At 51.4% G+C, this 22154-nt stretch overlaps 1 protein-coding gene across 1 annotated transcript in view; it reads left to right on the top strand.

The window, feature by feature from the left end:
• Positions 1 to 22154, top strand: part of ADARB2 (adenosine deaminase RNA specific B2 (inactive)) — a 363774-nt gene that overhangs the window by 311678 nt on the left and 29942 nt on the right. The window contains exon 4 of the mRNA XM_065871875.1: positions 18840 to 18954. Coding sequence (XP_065727947.1) covers positions 18840 to 18954 — 115 coding nt within the window. The remainder of the gene's footprint in view (positions 1 to 18839; positions 18955 to 22154) is intronic.

Here is a 22154-nt window from a genome sequence, read left to right as displayed (position 1 = left end):
TCTCTGGATCCTTACCTAATTACATCTGCAAAGACCATGTTTTCAAATAAGGTTACATCCTGGGGTCCTGGGTGGACATAAATTTGTGGGGGGGACACTATACAGTTTGTTTAGATAAGTATCTTGTGCTGGAGGACAACAAGAAATGACCACAAAAGGTACACAAACAGACAAAATGCCAGAGAGACTGAAGTCAGGAAAGATGGACGTCATTTACGTGTGGGGGAGACGGGAGAGGATGGAATCAGAGGACAGCAGACGAGGAGATGAGTGATTTTCTGATGATGGGGACGGGGGGCAGGGTAAAGAGGCAGTTTTGATGTAAAATAAGGGGAGTTAGAGACATATGCTTCGTAAGAGTGCTTCTCCATGAAGGAGGCGGTGGGGTCATGAGAATGAGAAAAGCCATCACCTACCCCGTTGGGGAGATTAGGGAGGAACAGGCATCCTGAAGAATCCCAAAGCGCCATTACCCAGAATTTAGTCAAAGTCAGAAAAGCCCGTCTGATTGTGATTTCACTTAGAAAAAGCAAAACTGAGGTCAAAGACCCCAGGTGACTTGAAAAGTTAGACCCAAAGGACAGCTAAGGTGGTTCTAGATCAGCACTGGGGACCTGTCCCATTCAAGTGGAGCCAACCATACTGGCACCACGATTTCCTCCAGTTCTGCTTCTCAGCTTGAAACAGAGGTGGTCAGGCGCCCTGCTCTCCACCCAGCCATGTAACCCAGGGAGTTTCAACATCATCAGATACGTCGTGAACGGAAAGACGTTAAAAGCAGAAAATCCCAGGCAAACTTGGACAGCTGCCTTGACCTCCCTCCCGCCACGTGACCGCGGGTCTGACCCCCTGTACCCCAAAAGGCCACGAGAGGACCTCCTTCACTAGACCTGTCATTCAACCCTTCCCCACCCAGTTGGTATCCCATTTGGGTGGCTCTTTGGGAAGGCACCAAATATACAAAGACTAAGGAGATACCAGTAGCCAGAACCCTTTTGAATCTTTCCTCTGGTAACGGTGTTGCAAGAAGGCTAAATTAATGAATGTCTGTCCCAGAAGAGAGCCAGCCATGGGTGGAAATTTTTGGCTCAAATTGCCAGGGCCTTATGTTATTCCACACTCTGCAGTAGCTAAGCCTGTAGAGACAGATCGGGTTATAAGTCAGTGAGGACTGACTTTCTCCTCCCTCCTCCATGGAAGGAGAATGCTTTCTCATCCAGCTGATGTAGGTCTCATACTTGTATCTTCATGAGGTCGGTGGGATTCTGGAGACCTGATAAGCAGAGACCTGAATTGGTTTGAGCAGCTGGACTAGACTCTTACCCATCCGCCATCCCTGTGATGAGAACATGTCTCAGACAGCTGCTCACCAAGGAGGATAAGACATGTGTGGAGCAGACCTGACCCCAGAGCTCACAGAAACCAAGCCCCCAGAGCCCAGCCTCCATCGGTCACTGGAGTGAACTATAAAGGCTTTTTGACTGAGTTTGGGGATGTTTTGTTACACAGAGAGCACTTACTGATACATCACACATAAAGCCATTTTTGCTACTGAAGTCTGTGAATTAACCAAGTTTTAAAGAAGCTATAGTTCTCCCATATTAGGTGACACTAGAGATTATTCCTCTGAAGAATATTTTGAAATAACAAAAGAAGCCATTTATCACTGTTCCACATTTTAGAGTCAGGTAACTCAAAAAATCAAAAATTCTTAACAAGCCCCTTCACATACTTTCTGATATCTGAATAAACCAGAATTCTAGAGACAGAACCAGCCCCATCAAAGTACTTAGCAGGTGTAGAAGCAAAGGCACCCAGCATCCTGACAACCCAGACTAGTGCGTCCACCCTGTTCATGGTCCTCTTCTGTCTCCTATTTGCATCGTGATCTCTCACACTGTCCCCGCTTTCTTCTAATGAAATTACAGAACCTTATCTTAGCGTTTCCTAAGTTGCTTTAAGAGGCCAAAAAGTACAAACCAATTCATTTCAACGTTCTTTACTGGTGTCCAAATGACACGCAATCCCCACCTCGCTTCCTGCTCCAGACTGCCTCATAGGCTTTTCAAGACTTTGTAACATGCTTGAAGGTCATTTTTTGGTTTCTCATTCTTCTGACTTTTCTCCCTCCTGGATCATATCCATGCCTCTGGCCCCCAGCAATCGGCCAGTCAGCATGGCAGGCGTCCCTGTGTCCGGGCTGCGTCCTACATGTTAAGACGTGACCCCAAACAGGAAGACGTTGTGCTGGCCTTCCTGGGACACTGAGGTGTAAACAGCTGAAAGGAGATGGACACACACCATGAAGACATTCAAAGTGCTTCCACTAGAAGCAAACGTGAGCTATTTACGTTCCCACCCGTCCCGCCCTCACCCGTTATAGTCGGTGCAGGCTGGTGCCTTGCCCTGGAATGTTTTTAAATCTCCCCAGGAGAACATAATATGCAGACAAGGAGGAGACCCACCGCATAACACCAGGGTGCACACATGTCGGTCGATCGGGTGGAGCTAATTAGGGCTGGCCGTGGTAGAGGAAACACCCGACAGAGGGCAGGATATGGGCTGGCTGGACGCCATCGGAGGCGTCACAAAGCTTTGAAATTGGGAGTGAGAAAAGAAGAAGGCAAGGAAGCTTTACTCCGTGGTATCGCTGCTGGATGGGGTAGCGAGACATTAGTGTAAAGTAGGAAGGCCGCTGGAGATACTGTAGGAAAAGGCACCCCTGGGCCTGGCATCGAGGGAAAGTCACTTAGGAGTTGGCCGCCTTCTTTGGGGCCGTTTCTCCAGCTGCAAAACTGAAGTCAACCCTACAGCGCATCTCTCCAGAGCCAAAGGCCTCATCGGCTAACTTTGCAAACGACGTCATCCACCCAAAATCTGCCAGCTGTGGCCAACAGAGGACAGGAAGGCGGCGTCACTCGCTCTGCTGACGAGTGGGAAATGGGGAAGCCGGCCCTCCCGCAGCGCCTGGGCCATCTCTGTTCTTCCTGGGCCTCCAGCCCCACACTCAACGCTGATGATAAACGTCAGCACGGCAGCCTCCAGTGGACGTCGGAAATGAGACCTCCCGCAGCGGACTCTGCAGGAGCACGGGTGCAGGGATGCGGCAGACACACTCAGCTGATCCTATCAGCGACGACTCACCTGCAGTGGGAGGGAAGTTCAGCTCTTCCTCACCTCGGATCATCCATTTTGGGGGCCATCTGCAGCTGACTTCAGCCGTCTCCCCCCTCACTCCCCGTCCCACCTGATGGAGTCCTCCTTCGCAGGAGACTGTCTTCTGAGAAGGTCTAAGATCTGTCCTTTGTTTGCTCTTCCCTTCCCAGGCACCCGCCAGCCCCTCTGCCCCCAGCCCCTCTGCCCCCAGCCCTGCCTGGAGCACAGATGCTGTCTTTTGTTTTCCATTTACGTTTCAAGAAAGGCATTGCCCTGCTGACACTCCGCAAAGCGTCAGTGACTGCAGTCTGTTATCCAGGCTGCAAAGCCATCTGGACTTCCTGCTGAAAAGGTTGGACATGGTTTTAGGCAAGATTTTTATCAGATCTGAGAGGAAAACAAAATCTTGAATGCATTACCGTCTTCCAAGGTTGGTGTCAGAATTTTTTCCCTTGTCAGTTGCAAAACAAAGCACAAAAAGATGACAAACCAAAGAAACGGAGAATGAAGATACACATCTCCAGAGGAAGCTTTGTCAAATGCAGTGGAGGATAAACAAAAAATAAATTAGTTCTGGTTTTATCAGAAACTGGACAGACCTCCATTGGCATAATAGTCTGTCTGGCATTTCCAAGCCTTCCCAAGGAGCGCCCTTAAAATGCAAAGGGGAAATCCGAGATGCTCACAACAAAGGCAAGATTGCTCTCCAAAACCTATTAACAGTTCTTTAAATGTGCGCGAGAAGAAAGACAGAGGGGAAGAGAATAAAACCGACCCCTCAAAAAAGTAAGGCAGCTTTGAAATCTCTCTCTCATTCTCTGTCTCTGTCTCTATCTCTGTCTCTCTCTCTCTCTGGATGTGACACAGACTTTTCTAAAGAGGTTCAAATTTTCAGTCAAAGAATATTGGTTTCTTAGCAACATACCTGCTCCCAAAAGGCTTTGGGTTTTTTTCTCCCCACAAGTTACTGAAGAAAATCCAGGATGGGCCCTCGTGTCAGAATCATCCTCTTAACAAGGACCCTTATCTTGGAGAATAGGCTATGGCCCTGGTGCACACCTCGGTCTCTCAGTCCTTTATCTGGGCCCTCGGGTAGCAGACTTGCTGTGAGTGGGCTCACAGCCCGGGGTAGCTGTGGCCGAGACCTCAGGCAGAGGACCTGGGTTGCCTCCCCCCAGATGCACAATGGCCAGGGGGAGTGACCATGTTTCACTCGGCAGTGCAGCCACCAGTCCCATGAGGCTTTGCCACCACCCATTCAAGACGAACAGAGGCTTCTTCCACGCCTGGTGCAATGCAGCACCAACAAACACCCACTTCATCGTATCAGGAAAAAGAGAGAAAACTGCTGCGTTTCTAAGTATGTTATGATTTCAGACGTCTTCACAGAGAAGGACCACAGCCCGGCCTCAGAGCAAAGCACTTTGTCTAATCAGGGGGATGAATAGGCTTCACGGTAAAGTGGTGGTTGTTGAAAAAGTAACTTATGTAATGTTTCCCATTTCTTTCTAAACGTCTTTCTTTGACATTTGTCTGCTCTGTTCCCAGGCTCTGTGGGAACTAAAAGTGCAGGCCCTGGTGCTCAAGGTTCTCTTAGTTTAGTTGAAATTCCCTCTGGGACAGGTTAGGAATCTCAGGACGGGCAGTGGGTGTGGACGGGAGAGCGGAGTGTGGCCAAGGTTCGGGGCGCAGCTCGGACCCCGTGTTCTGGGCTCAGTGCCCCGACCCGGCAAAGTGTCCCGAGGATGGTGGCCCCAACGAGGAGGCCTGTGGACAGGACCCTGCAGGGCGCTGAGGCCAAGGGGGTGGTGACAGGAGAGGAAGGACATGTGCCATCCGGCCAGGACGATGTGTGACTGACTTGCTGCTGTGGGTCCCACTTCCTGCAGAGAACGGTGGGGTGCTGGTCCAGCACGTGGTCACCCGGCCCTCCTCGCCCCGCGTGAGCCTTTCCTGCAGCTGGGCCGGCGTCCCCTCTCGCCAGCTCTGCATCCCAGTGAGGGGCGTGACCCTCACTCAGGGCCTCCACATATCAGCGGATCGTCCCTAAGCAAGGGTCCCCTTGGGCCCCAAGTGGCGCCCAGCAGGAAGGTGCAGGTGGGCAAGGCCGGAAGCCACTATCGGAGCAGCTCCTGACCCGGGGGGCCCTGGGGCGGCCAGTCTGTGCCCAGGGGAGTAAGGCAAAGGCCAGACTAAGTGGCTAAGTGTCAGGAAGGCCAACTGCAGGTGCAGCCGGATGCCCTGCGGGGCCTGGACACCTGCCTGGTGGCCAAGCAGCTCGGCGGCCAGGCCAGACCAAGGCAGACACTGATCGTCATGCAGTCTCTCCCCCTGGCCCCCACCCTGAGACCCTGACAGCTTAGCCGCCCTCCTGAGATGCCCGCCAGGCCTCTGGGGACCCTGGGCCCTTTGTCCCCAGAGCAGCTACCGGACGTCTGCTCTGCTCAGAGGAAGCCTGGAGGGCCCGGACCTCATCTACAACAAGGGCACTTTATCCTTCCTCCCGATTCTGAAGGACATTCATCCCGCGTGAGGAAGCTGGGGACGTGAAGACAAACTCCCCTTTCACTGCACATAAGAGGCCCTCAGTGGGGTTGTAAGTCCAGTTCCTTTCAGAGTCCAGGTGCCTTTGGCCCGGGCGAGCGTCCTGCCAGCTCTGTCCCACGCCCCCCTGGGGAGAGAACAGCGGCGAGGCACCTGGTGGACACCCACCGACCCAGAGGCTTGTCCCGAGGCAGACGAGCTGATAGCCTTAAAGTAACTGCACAGGGAGGGTCACCACCACAGTCCCCCACACCTAGACCGACTGGACACCCCTGATGCAGACAGAGTTAAAGTCAGTATAGCACCTGAGACCCGCGGCCGCTGAGTGGGGTTGAGCCAGTCCCAGGGGAAGTCAGGGTGGATCACAGCAAACGCCCCTGTGGACTCAGACTCTGCATCTGTAACAGAAAAGGATGTGGCAGAACCACCGAATAGATTCTAGACAGCTCACAAGCGCTTTCCCTGGAGGTGGGCAGACCCCAGCACCAGCCGTGGGAAACTGTGGCATCCAGGCTAGGGCTTTGGGGGCTCTGCCTGAGCCCCTCGGCTTCTCGTCCCCAAACAGCCCAGCTCCTTTGTCATCTAGGCTGCTCCCCCCAACCCCTGTCACCGCCCCACATACATCTAATAAGAACCTAGCTACCATTCACTCCAAAGGGTTATCTTGTGCTTCCCCCAGAATACACCCACCCAAAAGAGCCATCTCCGTGTCATGTTTGTTCTAAACAAGTTTGCAATGTTACCTGCCGCTTCTATCGTAGATTCCACGTGTAAGGGAGATTCGGCTGAGTTTGTCTTTCTGTGTCTGCTTATCTCACTCAGCATAATGCCCTCCAGGTTCATCCACGTTGTCACATATGGCAGGATCCCCTCCTTTTTAAAGGGTGAACGGTATTCCAGTGTGTGTGTGTGTGTGTGCGCGCGCGCGCGTGTGTGTGCGCGTGTATGAAGAACTCCCAAGCATTTTTGTAAGGCAGGGGTAGAGGCAATTCACTCCCTCCGTTTTTGTTTGTCTGGGAAAGACATTCTCTCATCTTCATTTTTAAAGATTGGCCTTTTTCTTTCTTTCAGTACTTTGAATATATCTCTGCTGGCTTGCAAGCTTTCTGTGGAGAAATCCACTGGTAACCTTATAGGCGTTCCCGTATATGTGATGAGTCACTTTTCCCTGGCTGCTTTCAAAAGTCTCTGTCTTGACTTCTGCAGTATAATTACAATGTGTCCCGATGTAGACCTGTTCGTGTTTAACCTACTTGAGATCCTTTGCTTCTTGAGTCTGTGTGACTATTTCCTTCCCCAGATTTAGGAAGCTTTTTTATCATTATTTACTTAAATAATCTTTCTGCCTCTTTTTCTTTCTCTGCTTCTTCTGGACTCCCATAATGCATCCATCGTTCCTTTAACAGTGTCCCATAAATCCCACTCTTCTTTATTCTTCTCCTCTGCCTGGATAATTTCAAGTGACTTGTCTTTGAGTTCACAGATTCTTCCTTCTGCTCAATCAAGTCTGCTGGCAAAGCTCTCTATTGTATTTTTTTTTTTCATCACAGTCATTGTATTCTTCAGCTCCAGAATTTTTTGGTTTTATTTTATGATTTCTGTCTCTTTGTTAAGTTCCTCATTTTGTTCATAAATTGCTTTCCTGATTTTGTTGAGTTGTCTATCACTGAGCTTCTTTAAAAACAATTGTTTTGAATTCTTTGTCAGGAAATTCATAGATTGCCAATACTTTAGGGTTGTTTACTGGAAATGTACTTCAGTGGTATCATGTTTCCATGATTTTCATGTTCCTTGTAGCCTTGCATTGGTATCTATGCATTTGAACATTCGCCCCTTCCAGACTTTAAGAACTGGCTTCAACGGGAAAGGACCTTCACTTGCTGATGGCACAGCGTGCCAGTTGGGTGGCATGTGTGGTGACCATTGGTGTGGCACTGGTTCCAGTAGCGAGAAGCACCAGGTCCAGGTCCCAGGTGTGTGCGCAGCAGTGCTGAGTCCAAGGCATGGGGGCAATGACTTTCTTGATTGTGGAAGTTCAGCTTAGAGAACACGCACCTTCCGAGCATCTCTCTCCCATTTGTCACGTACAGGAAATGAGCGGTGGCAGATATCTGGTGTCAGGTCTCCATGAGCTTGAAGAAACGCACAGCAATGGCCTGGCCGCAGCTTTAGTCAGCACTGCAGATGCACTGTTTGGAACTATTTAGCAATTTTAACCTACTTTATTTCACCTCTGTGGAAACTCTTTTCAGGGTAAAGAAAGCAGATTGGGACCAAAGTCATAAGACAAAAGGGGCTGAGAGTTCGTCCTTTATGGCATTTGAAGTATGACATTGACGTCACTGATAATTTTGCAGAACAGGTGTTAGCATCCCTTATTATTCAGGCGATAGCTAAACAACTGTTCTTGAATTTAACAAAAGCTAAGAAAGTAAATATTACTTCCTTTGAGGAACAACTACATTACCTATTGAGAGTCTTTCTCTCTTGATGTGCTGAAATGACTCTTCTTGTTTGCATCTTTTTAAATCCAGATGAACTCAAACAGCCATGAATCAACCCCAAACAGAGGCCCTCATCTGTGAGCATCCTCGTGTTAGTGCACTAATGAGAATTTAAAGATTCTAATTAAACCCAGATGCAAAATATCTCCCTGAGTACATCAGAAAGCACCAGTTCAACATAAAAGATATATCCCATTTCCAATGCGGTTTTAGTTCGTTTTCTACATTTTTATTGTATTCTGACTTGAAGTTAATTGTTAAAGCAGTAACTGCTATTAATATGTTTAAACAGATCTGTGGGTGTCTAACAATTTGGGTAATTGTGAATAACTGCAAATTTACTTAATCGATGTGTAGATACACAGGTATCTGTGCACACAGACTTCAATTCTCAATCATTCAAGTTAATGAACATGAGATCTTTATCTGGGGCTTTTTTGAAATCCTCGATTATGAAAAAACCCTTGGAAGTCACTCTTGACATTGTAGTCAGGAGCCCAAATATTGGAGCTACAATTCAAACATCTGGATGTGAATCCTAACCCTGCCACTGCCGGTTCCCACCGCTGGATCACCTGTGGGAAGTCGGCTTACCTCTCCCAGCCGGGGTCACCTCTTCGCTGCGGCGCTGGTCCCTCTGGCACCTGGTTCCCAAGGGAGGGGACCCCCCCGCCGAGGTCAGCAGTAGCTACTGGGTTCCCCTCTTTCCTACCTGCACTGCTCCTAGTGACCCAGCGGCCCTGAGCCCTCTGACCCTGCACTCACTCTCTGAGGGAGGAGCCTGAGAGCCTGACGACAGCCGACAGCCTGCTAATTCACCCATAGTCTACACTTGGCGGCCTGCTGGCCCTGGGGCTGTTTCACGAGTCCCGTTTCCTGCAACAGTATTGGGTTGGCCAAAAAGGTTCATTCGGTATTTTCCATAACATCTTATGGGAAAAAAAACTTATCCAAAGAACCTCTTTTCTTCATTTCCCCTGTTTCCTTTTGGTTTTTAATATCTATTTATCTATCTATGTATTTATTTATTTGGCTGCGCCAGGTCTTAGTTGCGGCATGAGGGATCTTCGTTGAGACATGCGGGATCTTTAGTTGCCGCGTGTGGGATCTATTCCCTGACCAGGGATCGACCCCGGACCCCCTGCAATGGGAGCGCGGAGCCATAGTCCCTTCTTTAATGTAATTCATCATGTAGAATTTTTAAATGCCAACAGTACAAGATTTTAAATGCCTTCACGTTGATAAAATTGGAGTTTATGAGTGTGACCAGCTCCCTACCCGTCTTTGTGAATCCATCATAGGTATTGAGGGGCCTCTTGCCCACAGACAAAGGATTCTCCCATTTCACCAAGAAACCCGTAGCTTAGACACTGCCCCCCACCGCCAGGGGCGGGGAGACAAGATCGGAGGGAACCTCGCTGTTCTGCTCCAAGATTCATTTGGTGGGTTTCTGCATTTCCAGGGTCAAGAGGGAGGGCAGGGGGCTTCCTCTGAGGGCTGAATTGGGTGGGAGTCTCACAGTAGCCCCGGGTGGCGTGAGGCCTGTGTAGACCAAAGGGACAGAGAGAGAAGGGGGCCCAGCCTGGAGCCCAGCAAGGGGAGGCCGCCCGGCTGTGTAGGGGCCGCATGGGGACCGCAGACCAGGGATGACAGCAAGGGCTAAAGTCCCACCACACACATTCAGCTCGGCACTCTCGCACGGAGGTGTCCATCTGTCTGGTTTTCTGGCCCCAGGAGGTGTGGCAGAGCGACTGGCTTTCCTGTCACCATCATCTGGCCTGTCCCAGCTCCACCGTCCCCACCCACATCTGGCTTCCTGCCCCTCCCCACCCTCCGCCATTGCTGTTTCTGATCCCCTCCATTTTTTAGACAAGGTTAAGAAAAGAACTATTCAGTATCACTGTTAAAGCACCAAAAGGAAGAATTTATTCATGGGGAGGACAGTGGCGGCAGGTAAAGACCCCTGCGATGGCCTTGCAAGGAGGCATGGAGCCCAGCTCAGATCACAGTGTGGCCGGTGGGACTGCAGCCCAGGGCCGGGTGGGGCAGCGGATGGAAAACCACTAGGAGGGAACAGCAGGTCAGAGGGGTCTGGCTAAGCCGACCCAGAAGAACCCCCACTAAAACTGGACCAAGCCGAGAGGGACGGGGTAGTGGGCGGTGGTGGCTGAAAAGACAGGCCTGGCTGAAACCAGCTCAGGGACCCTGTGCGATTTGTTCAGGGACAGCATCTTTGTCACATGTTGTCAAATGTGCTGTGTGTTAGAAGCATCTGAGCTCCAGCTGTGCTGCCCGGAAGTCTGATTCAGAGCATCCGCGACAGATGCCCCTGAGCAGCTCTCCTACCGGGAGGGACCTCCTGCCTCCTCCAGGAAGTCCTCCGTCTCCGATAACCGAGGTCACTTCATGACTTGAGGCAGTCAGGAAACCCAGACTGGTGTAAGGGGCAGCGTTTCACTGCCCCCCACCCCAGCAGCCCTCTCCAGGCAGGACGGTGGTTCCCACCTGTGGGGCGTCCAACCAGACTTGCAGGGAAGTCTACTTCTTCCACCTCAGCTCGTTGGTCTGTGAACAGGGTAGCAACAGTGACCACCTCTGGGACGATGATGTGGATTAAGGCAGTGGTTCCCAGACTTTTTGTCACCAGGGACGGGTTTCGTGGCAGACAATTTTTCCACAGATGGCATGGGGTGGGGGGGTTGGTTCAGGCAGTAATGCGAGCGATGGGGAGCGATGGGGAGCGGCAGAGGAAGCTTCGCTTGCCCGCCTGCCGCTCACCTCCTGCTGTGCGGCCCGGCTCCTAACAGGCCGCCGACCAGTACCGGTCCGCGGCCTGGGGGCTGGGGACCCTTGGATTAAGGGGACAGGCTGCCCCAGGCACTCAGCACCTGGCGGGCTCCCAGCCCCGGACAGACGTCATGTCACGGGCTTCTCTCTACAGAGAACCCTGTCTGATTAGCCTCTGGATTTCATTAGTGTCTTGCTCAATAAATTTTGATTGATTCTTTTCCCCAGGGGACAGCTTCAGAGACGAAATAAGAAGAGAAATGCTGGAGAAACAGCCTCCACTCGGCCTCTCCCCCGGTTTTTCTAGATACAGTGAGGTTTCCACGGCAACAGCTCCTACAGACCCCTTCCCAATCCTAACAATTGGGGGGTGGGGGGTGCTCCAGAGGCCCCAAAGGCGAACGCACACTTTGACCGGGGTGTATGTGGTGGGGGAGGGACGCTGCCGTTGCCAGGGTGACAGAGACGGGGCTCTGGTCCTCGGGTGTCAGGCTCGTAAGCGTGATGTTCATCAGTGACCAACCACAGGACACTGTGGCCCGAGGATGAAATCAGGGTGGACTGAAGTCCGAGAAATGAGTGGGTAAGCCGGGTGGCCTGCAGTGCGGGTCCACCTGACTCCAAACATTAATGTCCAAATGCATTGTCACTAAAGGGACTGTCTTCCAGATGGAACAATAATAACAGATTTAAAGCTGATAAAAGGGCAAGCGAATAATTTAACTGGTGAGCCGCTCCTCACCCCAAACTGTCGTGATTTCACTAAAAAATGACTGCATGGAACATTGACGTGTATGTGATTCCTCCTTAAGATTGGACTTGGATCCAAAATACACACAGCATCCATGCCCAGGGGTTTAGATTAAGTCAACGCGCAGCTTTCCCAGTTCCTCATTGTTCACCTGTGACCCAGGGTCTTGGAAAGCGTGCCCAGCAGATGGTGCACCGAGGGCTCAGGGTTGGCCAGGCGGGCGGGGAGCAATGGCCCAGGGAAGCCACTCGGCACACGAGAAGTGTTTCGGGAACGGTGGTCTCAACAGACACCGCTCAACACTGCCTGATGGCGTCAAACGTGAACTTTAAACAGCTTCGTGCTGAGCAGCCAGGGGTGCCGAGAGAGCCGGGAGGTATCTCTGTACCGCCTCGCGGAAGCACTGTATACACACGGTTTGGACGATAATAACAAAACACTTAATGCTGGCGGATTCGACACTGAGTTTTCAGTACCAGGTACTATTTTCAGCATCTACTTCTGGGCTCTCATTTCACCCCATAAAAATCCCGTGACCCAGGCACTATTCCTGTTGGAGAGGTGAGAACGTCCAGGCCAAATAATGTACGCAAAGTCAGGCTGCAGTTAGGTAGCGACAACAGGAGTGGTCTGATCCAAGCCCTCTGCCAAACTGCCCATCACGGTCTAGCAGCACCTTCGCCACATCTGCCTTAGGCGCTGTCGTTGTGTCACAAACCACCCCAAACCCAACAGCTCAAAACCACACCATCGTGCATCTTGCTCTTGCGCTGTCATTTGGGCTGTGCTCCACAGGTCACTGCGGGCCGAGGACCCCCTCCCCGGGGAAGCTCACCCACGGCCTCTCCATGGGGCTACGCCCAGCTGCATCCCGAGAGGTCACATCCAGAACCCAGACACAGATGCGTGCGTTCACGGTCCACCGTCCCTCTCACTCCGCGGGTAAGACATCTCCGAGGAGTGGACGCGCAGCCTACTGGATAGGAGGCAGGTGGCAGGTGGAGATCACTGGTGAGAAGAGCCAGCAGCGTGGGAGACAAGGGCGCAGCCGTCTTTGGAAAACACTGTCTGCCAGGATGCGCACCTCCTAGGCTCAGGGCCGTCCCACTGAAACACCCGAGCTGGGAACAGCCACAGGACACTGAGGGGCAGTGTCGTGCAGTTACCTCCCTGTTGCCCACGACAGGCGGGGGCCAACCCTGAAGAGGTCCTCCAGCCTCCGTGTACTTCCGCTTCCACGCAGCCCCTGGTGCCCATGGAGCAACTACTTCTGGCAACATTGGAAAGAAAACGTCATCCAGAAGCGTTCTAGGCGGATGCTGCAGGCCTGGGTCTCCCTGCTGAGATTCAGGATCATGGACTTCACAGGTAATTCTTACAGTGTCTCTTTACAGAAAGGAGACCGAGGGCTCAGAGATGCTAACTGCCCGGTGGTGGTTGAACAATTCAGAGAGGGTGTGAAGGAACTCAAGCCTGTCCTCTGATGCCAGTTCAGAGCTTTTCCCATGATGCCATGGAAGGGGGGGTAAAGGGCTTCCATCTATCATGCCTTCCTTCAGATTTGTTATTGGCCTCTCAGTAATTTGAGATATAGAAAAATTGAGTAGTCAGGTAACTTGAGTTATTTAGTGGGACACGTGTTCACCAGTCCCTGACTTTGAAATTGATTGAGGCTTTATTGCCATTGTCAACAAACAGGAGTCATTACCAAGACCTGGAGATGCGCTCTTCCCCGGACACACGAAGGAGTATTGAGATGGAAGGTGGGGAAGATCCTCTCCCATTCACTGGAATCCCTCTGAGCTGCGTACCGCTGTCCGGCGGCCAGATGACCATCCTGCCAGCGTTTCTCCTGCCTTCCCGGTTCTGGCCGCGTGGACGGCCAAGAAGGAGCACAAGTTGGCCGTGCTCTATGGAGGATGAGTCCCAACAGCGGGGGCACATGGCCCCACTCCCTAGGCCCCCGGCACGCCCACCTCCAGGGCGCCCGCCCACCGTCGTGTGCTGCAGACAAGGTTGACAGGAAGGGCACGGGGTGTCCCAGGTCCCGCCTGGCCCCGCCCATATGCAAATCTAACCTTTCTGATATTTCAGCAGTATAAACCCAAAGACGGGATTTCAACAGGAAAATATTTACTGACGGCTCTCTCCCTCATAATCTATCGATTTTAATATCCTCACCACTTTGGCTGAATGTCAATTTTACCCTGAGGACTGCTACTGCAAATCCGAACACATTTTATTTACTTAAGCCTTTCAAAATATTAGTGTTGGAAATGAGTAGGGTTTGAGTCTTTTGGTGTTCCTATTTAAAGTTTGTTTTCCTATTTAAATAATGCTGTTAATTTGCCGTGGTAATTGGGCCGACAGGCAGCGTGCAGACCACAACACGCAGAAGCCTGGGTAGCCTCGCGTTCCTGTTTTTCATTAAGTACAGTAACACACAGCTCATTAAATGCAGGGCCAATTTCCCCACTTAACCTTTGGAAGCAGGAGCACCTGATTATCACCATGATTTAACCAGAAGCCAGATCCTGTCTCCTCCGATCGTTTCTGGTCCAAATGTCCAGCCTGTGCCAATTTCTGCAAGAACAGCATTGACCAATTTCAGACCAAGGCTCATCGGGCCCCTGCAGGGACTTGGGGCAGCACTGCAGATTCTACGGCCCCCAGTCCCAACTACTCCACCTGTTCCTGCCCTGAGAAAAGCTGGGGCAGGGTCCTGAGGCCTCCAGGGGGAGGGGCCTTCAGGGGATCATACTTCCCCGCCACTTAAGTGCTCGGAGAGGCCGTGACCAACTTGCGGAAGACACAATAATGCTCTCCTGCTACCAGGGGACCTTCAGAGGCATTTTCTAAATCCCTAAATCACCAGCAGTAATGAGTACAACTGGACATCTCTCTTTTTCATATTTAACAAACAATTTATGTTGCAAATGACACTTCATTCGGGACTTTTGGAGTGCATCTTTAGAGACTCCCTGTGTAGGGCTTTCGATATAACAAAGCCGGCTTCTCAACTGTCCCCAGGTCCAGCCTCTCCTGCCCCACCCAGGCCCTCCCCGTTCACTGTCCGGATGGGCAGACCACCCACCCTGAGGTTTCCAGGGTGGGGGGCTTCACCACCACGACTCTCACTGTGCTTGTGCCCAAGGGCTGACCTAAGCCAGACGTGGGATCTCTGTAGGATCCCTCCTCTCTCACCCAGGATGGACTAGACCAGAAAGCAGTGATGCAGGACCGCTCGGCCTGGGCGCTCAAAAAATATGCTTTAAGTAGTTTGCTGTTAGCTGGGATGCACGTCTCCACCCTAGGAGACCGAAGGAACTCCACACAGCCCCCAGACGTGTCCTGGAATTTGAATTTATAAAAATAATTCTCGATGCAAGCTTGCTTTTGAGCATTTAGCTGCTTCTATGATAAACCAAGTGCCAGGTGGGGAAAAATCAAATTATCTCAGGGTTTGATTAGTTGGGTTCACAGTAACCGAAGTTGACTGTATATATTAAATCCCAAGTGATTAAAACATAAAAAAATTCCTACTGTTAAATTAGACGGTAGGTTTGCGTCTCCCTACGTGAATTCTGAGTTTCCACCTGGCTTCTAACACCCCATGTAATCAATGACAACGTCACTTACATACACAAATCCAACCATGAAGAACTACATAGAGCTATAATCATGTATGTGATTTAATTAAAGCCAATCACTGAAAATAGCTGTGGTGCAGTAGATGGGGTGCCGGGGAGAGGCAGGGGAGGGGCGGGCTTTGTGGAGGGAAAGGGGGCCTCGGAGCAGAAAAGCTCGCAGACTGCGTTTCTCCAGCCTTTTCCAAAACCAAAAACTGTTCATTTCCCAAAGACTCCAGAAGGTCTGTAAAGAGACAACTCGGGTCCCTGTAATAGAAGAGATGCTCTTTTTCCGATGGAGATGGTTATTCGTGATTCTCTTCCTTTGACTTTTAAACCCAGAAAAGCTAAGGGTCATAGTTCAATATATAAACATTCCATAAAATTCCCTATAAGCAAGACTTTTCAAAGCAGTCCTAGGAAGTAATACTGGTTAAATACCAGAGGTAAATTTTAACCAGCTAAATACCCCTCTACATCTTAATTAGATTGTCCACCCAAAGTAAGAAAAGTTAAAGAAATCTTTGCTTTTTTCTTTTTCAATTCACCTTTATAAAATGTTAACTGAGAAACATGCTTAACATAACTGTCAAGACCCCTAAAAAAAAGGATAAAGAAAACGGGAGGAGATGTTTAAAAAAAAAGGTCTTGATGGAGCATGGGTGGTTCAGAGGTGGAGGCGGGCAGCTCTGGTACTTAGCCATGGTCCCCTCAACCTGGGCCCAGGTGGGGCACCAGGGAAGCCCTCGAGGGCACGGGGCCAGTGGTGCTGGTGGCGGCAGCTCAGCCCACTGAGAGAGCATGTTAGAGTCAGAAAATAACCAGAACGACGGGTGAAGAAACATCACTAATTTTTTCCTGAAATGTCTACCCTCCCACCAGCCTGTGTGTGTGTTCTGCCATCCCTGAAAAGGTCGTGGGTGCACACAGTCCTCCATCCGAGATGTGCGTCATCACTGACACACGTGGGACCACACGTGCACGGCAGGACAAAGAAAGTGTGAGATGCGTACAAGCCACACCCCTACCTCAAATGTACGTGGAGTTGGGGCTCCGTCATTAAAAACATGGAGCTGCTGGGGAAGCACAAAATATAGACAAAGCCCCAAACAGACGCTGCATGGGGTTCTAGGACCAGCTCCACACCGAGGGCTGTGTGATGGAAAGCAGTGTCCTCAGCCGAGGACGGTTTTAAGAGATGGGGCACAATGGACTAGTTGCAGGCCAGGAGCCCAACCCCAGGGTCAGGCCTGCTGGGACAGACCAGGGGCCTGACCGGCCGGTGGGGCAGCCCCCCAACCCCGGGCCCCCCTTGGGGTTGCAGCCCTTTCACAGGAGGTTTGCTGGGTCCGAGGTCATGTCCACTAGCAGAGGTCCTCATCACCCTTGGAGAGACTGGACAACCCAACCCACCTCCGTCCGCTGCCCCACCCGCCTCGCCAGGCGGAGGGAGGGGAGGGACCCTTCATCCGCGTAACCGCGAGAGTCAGGAACAAGCTCTGATCTGTTCTGCGTCAACTTCTCCTGGAATGGCTCCACCAGGGCGCCAGGCACCCAGGATGAAGCCGCCTGGTAACGCGCTTCCTCACGAACAGTGCTCAGCCCCGACTCCCTGTAGGCGGGCTGGTCCCGCTGAAGCTCCGCAGGAGAGAGAGCCACTTCCCCAGAAGCAGGGAGTGGGGCTTCGAGAGGAGGGTCTGAGCCAAGGCTGCTGGGTTGACATCCCATCCCTGCCATCCCGGCCACATCCTGGCAGAGACGTGGCTTCAGTAGTGAGAAGCACCTCCCTGCAGGCCGAAGCAGGGACAGCGAAGAGGCGGTGCTGGCACCGGATCTGCTCTGCGTCCCTGAGCGAAGCACACTGGCCTCTGGGTTTCCGCACAAAGCCGGCTTTTGTGTAATTTATGTCATTGTTCAGTGGTTCGGGGCGTCCTGTTCTGAGGCCCCACAGGGCCCCGTCCAATGGACACAAAGGGATGAGATAGATGTCTCCTCTGTCATGTTGTTGGTCTCATCACCTCCTGCACGTTCAGAAACTTCATTTTTAAAAGAAGGGAAAGGACCATTGAAGGTGTGGGGAAGCACCTGGAAAGTTACTGGAGGAGGAAAGGGCACCAGCTCCGCCCTCGCCTCCTGGGGACGGAAGGCGACACGAAGGCGCCAGAACTCGATTCCAGAGCGAAAGACGGAGGCGTCCCACGGCACGGCCCGCGGATGCTGGACCACCCTGCCAGGGGGAACAGCGGGTGAGGGGGGATGGTCCCGTGCTCACACCGGCAGAAGCGGCCCGATCCTCCAGCTGGATGGGGCCCCTGCCCTCCGCACCCACAACCCCCGTGCGAGGTCAGAGGATATGAAACCGGGCCCACGTGGACGCACACTGGGGTCTCCGACTCCAAGCCTGTGAAAGTCGACTGAAAAGCGGTGATGGGGCCACTGCACGTGCTTCAGCCGCGGGACCAGGAGCAAGGCGGGAGTCGACAGCCTAGCTCTCTGGGGAACACGGGCCTGCAAGTCTCACACATGCCACTGTTGTAGAAACACGGGTCATTTCAGAAAACTCCACAACCGGGATTACATCACCTTGGTGTTTGTGTGCGTGTACACATCCCATGTATCTTTGTGTGTGCGTGTATGCGTGTGGCATGTGTGTGCCCGTGTGTGGCTGCGATGTCTGAATGTATGTGTGCATATGTGTATGCATGTACACACAGGTGTGCATGGGTATGTGTGCCACGTGCATGGGTCTCTCTGTGTATGTGTATGTGCACGTGTGTATCGTGCATGCACGAGTGTGTATCTGTGTGTGTGTGTACACATGCACGTGTGCAGAAACTTAAGGAGCAGGCTGTGGAGGAGCTGTGGGGAGCGGTCCCTGGACATGGAGGGGGGGTTTAGAATTGGTTCTGTGACACGGAGAAGAAAGTGGGAATCGATTGCTCAATGTGTGTGTGTGCAAACCCCCCGCAGGAAGCCTCTGCAAGGCAGGGAGGGATGTAGGGGACGGTCCCCGCACCCGAAGGTTCTGCATAGGCTCAGGGGCTTGTACCCAGGGGCCATGCCGGAGGCTGAGTCTCGCCGCAGATTTTTTTTTTTTTTTTTTTTTTTTTTTGCGGTACGCGGGCCTCTCACTGTTGTGGCCTCTCCCGTTGCGGAGCACAGGCTCCGGACGCGCAGGCTCAGCGGCCATGGCCCACGGACCCAGCCGCTCCGCGGCACGTGAGATCCTCCCGGACCGGGGCACGAACCCGCGTCCCCTGCATCGGCAGGCGGACTCTCAACCACTGCGCCACCAGGGAAGCCCCTCGCCGCAGATTTGATGTCCCGAGGCTTGGGGGGCCACGGTGCCTGGGTGGCAGGGCGCCGCAGGGCAGGGGGACGTCAGGCGCCCATGGGGTCGCAGCTTGGAGGAGGGAGGACATGGCAGCGGCGCAACCGTCACAGAGGCCTGCTGCTTGTGTCTTTCAGGAATTCGCCGACACGGTGTCCCAGCTGGTCACACAGAAGTTCCACGAGCTGGCCATGGGCCTGGCGTCAGCGCACGCCCGCCACAAGGCGCTGGCCGGGATCGTCATGACCCAAGGTAATGCCTCTTGCTTTCCCCTCGGGCACCTCACCCACCAGGAAGGAGCGTAGCCTAGCGTGGGCTCGAGCTTGGGAACCAGGACTCTCTTCCCCACGAAGACACGGAAAGAAAAGCGGAGATAGGACCCAGACTCAGTGACAAAGTAGATGACCAGCTGCCCCAAAGCCGCCTCCACACACACAGAGGACTGAACACACTCCTTCCTGCCCCCACCCCTAACTGCTCACTAATGGAGTCCCCTTCTCAGGATGACAGAACGGGCAGGAAACAGTCCATCCAACCATCAAGGTCGTGGCCGCTCTTACAAGCCAGTTTGGGAGAAAGTGATGCTTAATTTTAAGCTGTCACTTTTGGTGAAAACACCTCACTACTAACCTACTACTAATAAGTAGCTAGCTGGTTATTTGAATTCAACTGTTTCTAGTTCCAAAGTTTGGAGCGAACTGGTAATGACCTACCAGAGAATGATTATTGAAAACAAATAATTGACTTCTGGGCTAGTTAGGTTTCAAAGACACACACTTTCTCTGCCAGTGTAGACCAAGTCTAAGACTTGAAGAGACCATCTACCTGATGTCCAAAAATATGGATGTTAGAAGTCGACTAACAGCCAGACGACCGGCCCATTTTCCCCCTCATTCTGGATGCCCGGGGGCTCCTGCAGTGTCAAGTGCAAGGCCACTGGGGTCAGGACATATGACTCAACCCTTCCACTTTGGGCATCTTAGTAAAATGGAAATAAAAATGCCTCCTCACAATGTAACTTGGTGCCTAGGATAAAGTACATGAAAAAGTTTGAAATGTAAAAATTACTCTATAATGTTCTAAGTCAAAGGCAATTCTGTTCCATCAATGATACTGTTGAATTTGGTGGCAGGCATCCCGCCCGATCCACTCACATTTGGTAACACCTGCCCCTTTGTAGAATAAGGAATGTCCCAAATTAAGGGCTAAGAGCCCCCTCAGTTCAGACCACGACTGCTGGAGGTGGCGCCCCAACCACGTAGCCATAGCAGCCACTAACCGGATGCGGGCTCCACTTTGCACGCGTAAAGGATGCGGAGCACAGACACGGCCCCCCCGGGGACATGGTAACCAGGACCCAGTGGGGTGCCACCCAGGGTTGAACCCAGCAACTCCTGTGACTAGCGCTGTGACCAGGCCAGCTGGCCTCTTTGGGACTCGGTTCCCCACCTTTAAAAGGGGGTGATGGTCAAACTTACCTGGGGGTCATTGGAAGGTTAAGTGTGCTCGTGTACATACAGCATTTAGAGAGACGTGCCAGGTCTGTGTCCTCCGTAGATTATGACTGGGCATCTGCCGCGGCCGCAGACCCTCCTGACTTCTGGGCAAACAGCAGAGAACAAAACAGATCCAGCGCTGCCTTCCTGACTCTTAGAGTTTAGATACGATGTGAAAAGAAGTTACGTGCAGGGCTGGAGGATCACAGCCACAAACTTTGGCAAATTTTAAGATTTGGAGTGTCACGTGCATTTCTCTGCACAGATTCCAGGATAACATAGTTTAAATTAGCTTGGGCTGAGTGATGAATGGGAAGGAGAGAAGGAAGGATGCGGGGAGGGAGAGGGCAAAGGCACCAACCAACATTTCTTCTTTGTTGTGCAATGTACTCCAACCCCAAACGCATACGTCAGTAGGATTAGTGAGTAGTTTCTCAATACTTCCCAGCTCTATAGCTGTGATTGTCCAACACCTTTCCACTTTTCTGGGAAATTCAATTCCAGGAAATCTGGAAAGCTACTCTCAGACTTCCCTTGGAAAGCAGTGATGTTTCACAAAGACTGGTGGGGAAATGATACTTAATACGCTGCTTTACGTTCAGGCAATTTATCTAAAGGAAGTAAATGTATTACGTGAAAGTGAGACTTTACAAGGTAAACCTACGGTGATTAGTAATTTATGAACATGGAAGGATAAATTGCTGAAATTTACTTTCCTGTTATAAAGAGAAGATTTAATAAACATGTTGATTAAAAAGAGATTAGGGAGGATTGTGCAAAATTACTAATAGAAATACTTTCAAATATTCACTTACTTAAAGTTGATAGGCAATCTAATCTTAATTCTTTTTTTTTGCGGTACGCGGGCCTCTCACTGTTGTGGCCTCTCCCGTTGCGGAGCACAGGCTCCGGACGCGCAGGCTCAGCGGCCATGGCTCACGGGCCCAGCCGCTCCGCGGCACGTGGTATCCTCCCGGACCGGGGCATGAACCCGTGTCCCCCGCATCGGCAGGCGGACTCTCAACCACTGCGCCACCAGGGAAGCCCTAATCTTAATTCTTGTTCAGTTATTCAAGCAAATGCCTAAGAAACTCTAAGAGGGGAGTGATGTGTCTTATTCTAGTTTTGATAATATATATCACAATGTTATAAAATTAAACTTATCTTGAAATAAAACATGACTCGTTGCCCCTTCATTTTTAGGTGGGAAGCCAATTCATACACATCAAGTAGCTCACGTAGGGTCCTTCTCATGAATGAGCCTAAGACCATTTTGTAACCGTTCTGAGAAATGTGATAGCAAAAATACATACTTATGAACAGAACAGCTTTTACTTTATGAAAATACTGCAGCCATTGGTAAGAACTCAAACAGAAGAGAACTTACGAATAACAAGCCGTATCTCCACCCTACCCTTGGCCCCGAGCAAACTCAGAAGCAGACATTTTAATCATTTTAAATTTTTGTTCTTGTGACTCTGAATACTATACTAGATTTTCTATTCTAAATATCGATCCGCACTATTAAAATTAGATATTTTATTTTTCGTTATTGTATCTATAGTATACACTTAAACCTTTGTTAAGTGTATGCTCACCCTGCCGAGTTTCGATGGTGCATTTTCATTTCCTGTTCTGTAAATCAGGGATGGCGGCCGTCACCCTCGTCTTTCCTAGCTGACTTCTCTGCACGATGAACGTATTTTTATACTGTCATCACCAATGACATTTATACTCTGTTCTGTACCATAACTACCTTCTCTATTTCCCCTGTGCCGTGAGTCCAAGAGTTGAAACCCCTGGGCCGCATCCACCGCTCAGGACACTGTAAATCGCACGGCAGAGCCAGGTGGTTTCCTGGAAGCACGCAGCTCTCAGTGGCGGGAAAGTCTCTGCAGAAACAGCACGTCCTCCCATGGGGTCACATCTGTCCTCCTGGCCCCCACCACCAGCTCA

Source organism: Phocoena phocoena, chromosome 2 (genome assembly GCF_963924675.1).
Source record: "Phocoena phocoena chromosome 2, mPhoPho1.1, whole genome shotgun sequence".
NCBI classification, from domain to species: domain Eukaryota; kingdom Metazoa; phylum Chordata; class Mammalia; order Artiodactyla; family Phocoenidae; genus Phocoena; species Phocoena phocoena.
Note: the sequence above shows the minus strand (reverse complement) of the source record. Positions and strands in the feature narration are given on the sequence as shown.